Below are 7,791 nucleotides of genomic sequence, written 5' to 3'. Positions count from 1 at the left end.
TCCTACATCAAACCTACCTGTGATGTGAACGCTTGATTATATCAGACAGCATTCTCACTGGAACTGAACTGAACGCTTGATCTGAATCATCTCATATTTAACAGTGTTTAATCATTCATTCTGTTTATTTTCCTGTTTAATACTGAAAGCTGCTGATAGAAGAGTAAACCAGCTACATTAGCATATGAATCTAAATCACTTTTGTACTAGTGTGTGTGTGTGTGTGTGTGTGTGACAGTAATTGTATTTTACTCAATCATTTTCTTTTCAGCTTAGTGCCTTATTAATCAGGGGTCGCCACAGTGGAATGAACCGCCAACTTATCCAGCATATGTTTTACACAGTGGATGCCCTTCCAGCTGCAACCCATCACCCATCACTCATACACTACGGCCAATGTAGTTCATCAGTTCCCCTATAGCACATGTGTTTGGACTGTGGGGGTATCCACGCCAACACGGGGAGAACATGCAAACTCCACACAGAAACACCAACTGACCCAGCCGAGACTCGAACCAGTGACCTTCTTGCTGTGAGGTGAACGTGCTGCCCACTGCGCCACCATGCAGCCCTGAATTGTTTGAGTGATCATTAATAAATGTTTCATGTGTGTATCTTGCTGTGCTCTGGGTGTGGAGACGCTGGAGGCTATCAGACGCGCACAGAAACACAGATATCATTCACACACACGCAATTATTTGATATAAACATAAACATGAACTCTATATGAGGGAGGATGAGGAAGGAGAGCAGACCAGAACACACTGGAGGACGCTGAGTGATGATACAGAGACCAAACTGGAGCCATCGATCAGTTTAATGAGTGTGGAGAGCCATCACAGCCTCAACTCATCTGGAAGTGTTCATTAAACTGTGGCACTGGCTCTCCAGATAGAAAATATCCTGACACACACACACACACACACACACACACACACACACACACACGCACACACACACACGCACACGCACACGCACACGCACACACACACACACACGCACACACACACACGCACACACACACACGCACACACACACACACACACACACACACACACACACACACACACACACACACACAGAGCGTAACATCTAGAAGCACGTCTAATTCCTGGAGATATTCACAGGAGTATTCTGAGGCAGTACGGTGTTGGTTCCGCTAGTCGTCCTGGGCCCTCTGCCGCAGGCTCCTGGGTTTGCCGTTCTCCGTCTTCCTCTTCCTGAAGGAGGCGCCGGCGCTGCTGTCGGCCCCCAGAGAGCTGATGCTGCGCTCCTTAAAGCTGCGGGGGGACGTCTGTGGGGCGGCTGCGGGACTCTGAACACACACCTCCACCTGCGGCAGCTGCAGGTCCACACTCTCACTGCACAACACACACACACACAGTTAATAACACACACACACACACACACTCATTGCAGAGTACAAACATAATTAATAACACACACACAGTAATTCACCCCGAGGCCTTGGGTAAGTTATAGCCCTCAATAACCCCCATGACATGAGCCTCATTCAGGCGTCGGGGACCGAAGCTGTGGGACTAGTTATGTGCCAGAACAACGGCAGGTCTTACTATGGGTCGGGCTGGGTCTGGATCTGCTCCCAGGCTCCGTATGGATTGGTGGTTCTGGCTCTCTTCACCGGCCTCACCTCCTCCACCACCACTGCAGCTTTCTCCACCTCCACCGCAGCCTCCGTCACTCCGCTGTCCTCCTGCTTCTGCTCTCCGCTCGCTCCATCATCAGAGCTCTGCTGTTCTCCACCGTCTGCTGGGGTCTGGGTCGGCTCTTCTTTTCTCTTCTGTGCAGAGATCAAACACACACAGACACACGGCTGAGTCTCTCTGTATGCGTGTGTGTGTGTGTGTCTGTGTGTGTGTGTGTGTGTTTCAATAGTGTCAGCAGTGATAATCTTGTGCTGTGGATGATGTGGAACATGTACTGTTCTCTGATGAGTCCACCTTCACTGTGTTTCCCACATCCAGGAGAGTTACGGTGTGGAGAAGCCCCAATGAAGCGTCCCACCCAGACTGCTGATGCCCAGAGTCAAGCATGGGGGGGTCAGTGATGGTTTGGGCTTGATATCATGGCTTTCCCGAGGCCCAATACTGATGCTAGATAGCTGCTGGGTCACTGCCAAGGACTACCCAACTATCCTGGAGGATCATGTGACCCAACGGGTCAATCATTGTATCCTGAAGGCGGTGGTGTGTATGAGGATGATAATGCAGTGATACACACAGCAGGACTGGAGACAGAGCGGTCTGATGAACATGACAGTGAAGTTGAACATCTCAAGGGCCTGCACAGTACCCAGATCTAAACATTATTGAGCACTTTAGGCTGTTTTGGAGGAGCGAATCAGGAAAGGTTTTCCTCCAGCAGCATCAGTAATGACCTGAACACTTTTCTGAAGAAGAGCAGCTCAGAATTTGTCTGGCCGCTGTGCTGGACTCCTGTCTGTCATTCAAGTCTAACTGATGCTGTATTGGCCGCTAAAGGAGTCCCTACACCAGGCTAATGAATTACTGTGGCCTGTCAATTTCATTGTCCACCCCTGTGTATATATATATATATATATATATATTGCGACGCAGTGGGTAGCGTAATTATTAAGGAGTTCGCTAGTTCAAGTCCCAGCTGGTTCAGTTGGTGTTTCTGTGTGGAGTTTGCATGTTCTCCCCGTGTTGGTGTGGGTTTCCTCTGGGTGCTCCGGTTTCCCCCACAGTCCAAACACATGTGCTATAGGGGAACTGATCAACTAAACTGGCCATAGTGTATGAGTGTGAATGAAAGAGTGTATGGGTGTTTCCCAGTGTTGGGTTGCAGCTGGAAGGGCATCCGCTGTGTAAAACATATGCTGGAATAGTTGGCGGTTCATTCCACTGTGGCAAACCCTGATTAATAAAGGGACTAAGCCGAAAAGAAAATGAATGAATGATGAATATATATATATATATATATATGTGTGTGTGTGTGTGTGTCTCACCCTGAAGCTGATCTTGGGGCCGCTGCTCTGTGTGTTGTCGTCTGCTTCTGCTTTATCTGCTGCTGTCTCCTCAGGAGTGTGTTCCGGCTGAGCAGGACAGGAATCGTCCAGCGCTGCGCTCTCCGTCTCTTTACGAGGAGAATCGACCCCCGGAGGAGACACCTCGTCTGAACTCAACTCCTCTGGCTTCTCCCAGCTGGACTCTGGAGGAGGACGGAGATCAGACTCTCTCAGACCAGCAGACGTACATGTGTACACTCAGACAGGGTGATGCGCTCACTGATAAAACTGCTCATAGATGAAGAGATTTCCCCTGATATTAAACTATAGACTCTCAGTCACAGGCGCTGTGCTGGACACTGAGACTCACACAGTACAGTAACAGCTGAACATGACTGATCAACTATGAGGATGATGAAGATGAGGAGGAGGAGGAGGAGTGTTTCTCACCGCCGCTCTCAGTGTTGTAGTAGTATGTAAACCCATCAGGACTCACAGCCTCCATCCACGCACTGCCCGACGACTCCTGCTGTGTGTACACACGAGGTTAAACATGTAAACACACACACACACACACACACACACACACACACACACACACACACATACACACACGAATACACACACACACACACACACACACACACACCATCAGACAGAGCTTCACCTGTGTTTGTCCTGCGGTGGATGATACACACTCGTCCACAAAGCCGTCTGGTTTCTCCCACTGAGACTCTAGGTACACACACACACACACACACACACACACACACACACACACAGTTTGATTTGAATAGTTTTAAATTACGAGAACACAGCAGATGTCCTCATACACCACCTCAACGTTCTTATATCTAGACCATACACATGTCCTTATAAAACACACACAGAGATACAGACACACACACACACACAGATACAGACACACTCATACTCACACACACACACAGACACACACATACTCACACACAGTGAGATCACAGATGTGTGTGTGTGTGTGTCTGACCTGCAGTGAGTGTGTTGTAGTAGTAGAGCAGGCCGTCGGCTGTGGTTCCGCTGACCCAGGCCTGCGTCCGGCTGCTGCTGCTGCTGCTGGGGTCCGAGCGGGGCTTCACTGAACTGGGCTTCAGCTTCTTCTGTTTCTTCACTGGAGCTTCAGCTGGAGCTTTAGCAGAACACACACTCTCACCTGCACACACACACACACACACACACACATACACACACACACAGCAGAACATCAGTATGTGTGTGAGAAAAAGTTTGTGTGTGTGAGGGAAGTTTTGTGTCTCCGTCTGTGTGTGTGCGTGTGTGTGTGTGTGTGTGTGTGTGTCTGACCTGAGGTGTGTCCGGCGAGTCTCTTCAGATCCTCCTCGTACGCCTTCAGAGCCGCTTCCTCCATCGCTGCGAAGTCTTTGGACATCTTCTGCTCCTGCTTGGCCTTCGCCACACTCTTCTTCTTAATCTGCACAGCAGCGCGTCACACACACTCTTATCAGCACACACACACACACCCATAATGCACAGCGGGCAGACCTGACCCAGCCTGACCCTCCCTGAGCAGTGGGCCGTTCTGGAAGATCTCCAGTATGTGTGAAGGTGAACTGCCCCTTTAAACACAGCCAGCAGGGGGAGGAGTGTGCCACTGTCTGACCTGCAGTACACTACACTACAGTGTACACTACGCAGCATGCAGTAGTCTACAGTGCACACCATTGTGTGATATGCTGTATACTGCAGTCTATAGTGAACAGTAGTCTATAGTCTGCATTGTGCACTATGAAGTAGACTACAGTGCACAGTAGACTACACTACAGTGTGAATTGTACAGTATGCAGTAGTCTACAGTACGCATGCAGTGGATGCGTAGTCTGCATTGTGCAGTATTCTACAGTATGCAGGACACAACACTACAATAAACAGTAGTGTGCACTGGGCAGTATGCAGTAGGCTACAGTATGCAGTAGTGTACACTGTGCAGTATTCTAAAGTGTGCATTGTCAAAGTGTGCGCTCTGTAGTATGCAGTACTGTACACTGTACAGTACTCTACAGTGTGCATTATGTTGTAGTGTGCACTGTATCGTATGCATTAGTTTACAGTATGCAGTAGTGTGTTCACTGCACTGTAGTCTACAGCGTGCAGTATAACGTAGTGTACACTAGGCAGTATGCAGTAATCTACAGTATGCAGTAGTGTACACTGTACAGTACTCTACAGTGTGCATTTAGTCGTAGTGTGCACTGTGTAGGATGCACTAGTCTACAGTATGCAGTAGTTTACAGTATACAGTAGTGTACACTACAGTGTGCATTATGTCGTAGTGTGCAGTAGACTGGAGCTGTATAGTGAGCTCTCACCTCTTGTATTTTGGCCGCCACATTCTCTTTATGGTTCTTTCCTCTCTCGTGGAACTCGACACTCTGCAGAGAAACACTGATGAGGAACCAGCACTGAGTGTGTGTGTGTGTGTGTGTGTGTGTGTGTGTGTGTGTGTGTGTGTGTGTGTGTGTGTGTGTGTCACTCACGGGTTTATTATCCGCTATCCAGCATTTACAGTACTGACAGAACTTCCTCGGCTGCGACTTCCAGTAATCAGCCCTTCATCACACACACATAAACAAACACACACACGCGGCATTACAGTGTATTCTGCTGTATTTAAACTGCTGTATTCCGCTTCGGCGAGGCGCGAGAGCCAGAGATGATCAACACAAACAGAATCACTCACATTGTGAAGGTTTGACGATCTCAAATCCACTAAATGCGCTTTAATACTCCTCAAATCTTCATGCTCACTGATGAGGGATCACTGCCGGCGCTTGTGAATGACGTCACTGAGCGCGCGACAAAACTTGAAGGAGGATCGGAAAATGCCGAATAAAACTGAACTCGTAAGCAGGACTGTGAGGAAAGATTGTTCGTGAATTACAGACAGCATTGAAAAAATAAATCTGTGAAAAGCGTCTATTCATGTTCATATGAAGTATAAGTTGCCATCTGGCGCACGTCTACATAGGTCCTCCCATATGGTCTAGCGGTTAGGATTCCTGGTTTTCACCCAGGCGGCCCGGGTTCGACTCCCGGTATGGGAAGGAAAGTTTTATTTACGTTATTGACCTTAAACATACCGAACATTAACAGTGTAAGATGTACAAATGAAAGCTGCTATAAACCGGAACATTTCAGATCAATTATTAGATGCTCTCTCGCTATGTATAAAGTTTTGTTTTAATTTTAATACATAACAGCTGAATTGAGTACACCTAGCTTACATTAACTACGTGTCATCGCATAAATAAAACTGTCCGTTTCATAATTTTCTCTTGGTTTCAAGATAATATAATTAAATAATCATAATAATTACACAAGTACAAATGTAAAATTTGATTTAAACAGAACATTTTCATATTACAGCAGATGATCAGCAAAACAGAACACAGCCGAACTTTTCTTTTGAGTGAGTAAACTAAGCGGCATGTGGTTAATGTGTACATATAGCTCTTATACATGTTCTACAACTATATAGCTATGTTTAGAAGATAAATATTACACAAACATCGACATATAAGCATTATTTTAAGAGTAATATCCTATCTGGCTGCTACACCACAGTCTTCAGTTCAGAATAAGTTTGCTCAGATGTGTAAAAACGTCTGAACTCTTATTAAAACATGAGCTGATCTTAAATTATAGATGCTAAAAAGCCCAATAAATGGGACTGACTGAATAAATGAAAAGATCGGTTCTGAAACTTCTCTCAGACTCTCAGTAAAGCTGAATCAGAGGTCTAGATTCCTAGAACACACACGCACGCACGCACACACACACGCACGCACGCACGCACACACACACAGAGAGAATAAAAACAAACAAAACTTTATTTGGATTTCAATAGTACAATATTAAAATATCAGTCAGAAACAAATATTCCAGGAGGCATCAAACACCCTGTAAATAGATCAGCAGAAGAATGAATATAAACAAACACAGAGCTGCATCTGAAACACATCCTGACTCCAGAGCAGAATGGAGAAATCACCAATAAACAGAACCAAAGAGCTAAACATGTCTACAATCAGTGCAGTTATTGGTCCATACGCATCAGTGATTAAAGAGTTCACGTCATCTATTGATCATATAAACACACACGCACACGCACGCACGCACGCACGCACGCACACACACACGCACACACACTGCAGTGTTTCAGCACCTGTAAATAGTTAAAAATGTGTGAAATTTGGTTAAAACCCAAAAACTCATCCTCCATCTTCAATCCCACACACCACCTCCAGATCTTTAGTTTCAGTCCTGATGAGGATGATGAAGGTTTGATGATTTCCTCTTTATAAAGTGTCATATATGCAACATATATTCTGAAATACTGCAGAAATGGCCATTTGCATATGAAATTTTAAATATGTACATAGGCCTATATGTTATATATATATATATATATATATGTGTGTGTGTATATATTGATAAGTAACATGTAGTTATTGGAATATATATTGATATATATTGATATAGATATATATATAAATACATACAGTGGTGTGAAAAAGTGTTTGCCCCTGACTGATCTCTTATTTTCTCCATGTTTCTGAAAGTTTAATGTTTCAGATCATCAAACTAATGTAAATATTAGTCAAATACAGCACAAGTAAACTCGTCATGCGGTTTTTAAATGAAGGTTTTTATTATTAAAAGAAAACAAAATACAAACCTGCACAGCCCTGTGATCAGCCACACTGGAGGGGTTTCCAGCATGAAGCACCTTTTAAAGGTCGTTTCACAGC

At 45.5% G+C, this 7,791-nt stretch overlaps 1 protein-coding gene and 1 non-coding gene across 3 annotated transcripts; one reads left to right on the top strand and one right to left on the bottom strand.

The window, feature by feature from the left end:
• Positions 1–799: 799 nt before the first annotated feature.
• wbp4 (WW domain binding protein 4) lies at positions 800–5,812 on the bottom strand. Of its 2 annotated transcripts, none has more exons than XM_056459207.1 (10): positions 5,721–5,812; positions 5,518–5,590; positions 5,350–5,412; positions 4,328–4,454; positions 3,996–4,178; positions 3,657–3,724; positions 3,440–3,518; positions 2,990–3,192; positions 1,575–1,801; positions 800–1,361 (listed from the first exon to the last, which is right to left on the bottom strand). In XM_056459207.1, coding segments are annotated over exons 1-10 (1,227 nt in total). In that variant the 5' UTR covers positions 5,723–5,812; the 3' UTR covers positions 800–1,159. The 2 variants fall into 2 exon arrangements, with proteins under 2 accessions (XP_056315182.1, XP_056315183.1); XM_056459208.1 differs by having other exon boundaries at positions 3,440–3,515.
• Positions 5,813–6,012: 200 nt separating this feature from the next.
• Positions 6,013–6,084, top strand: trnae-uuc (transfer RNA glutamic acid (anticodon UUC)). The gene has a single exon. It is a non-coding gene; the product is annotated as a tRNA-Glu (tRNA).
• The last annotated feature ends 1,707 nt before the right edge of the window (positions 6,085–7,791 follow it).

The sequence above is a fragment of the Danio aesculapii genome, chromosome 6 (genome assembly GCF_903798145.1).
Source record: "Danio aesculapii chromosome 6, fDanAes4.1, whole genome shotgun sequence".
NCBI lineage: Eukaryota > Metazoa > Chordata > Actinopteri > Cypriniformes > Danionidae > Danio > Danio aesculapii.
This window is presented reverse-complemented; position numbering and strand designations above follow the sequence as displayed.

What these genes read in the sequence shown, in the direction of transcription:
- wbp4 (XM_056459207.1), bottom strand. An exon ending in CTACAACACACTCACTGCAG is followed by an intron (nt 3,725 to 3,995) that starts GTCAGACACACA and finishes GTGTGTACCTAG; the next exon opens with AGTCTCAGTGGGAGAAACCA. An exon ending in GCCCCAAGATCAGCTTCAGG is followed by an intron (nt 1,802 to 2,989) that starts GTGAGACACACA and finishes ATCTCTGCACAG; the next exon opens with AAGAGAAAAGAAGAGCCGAC.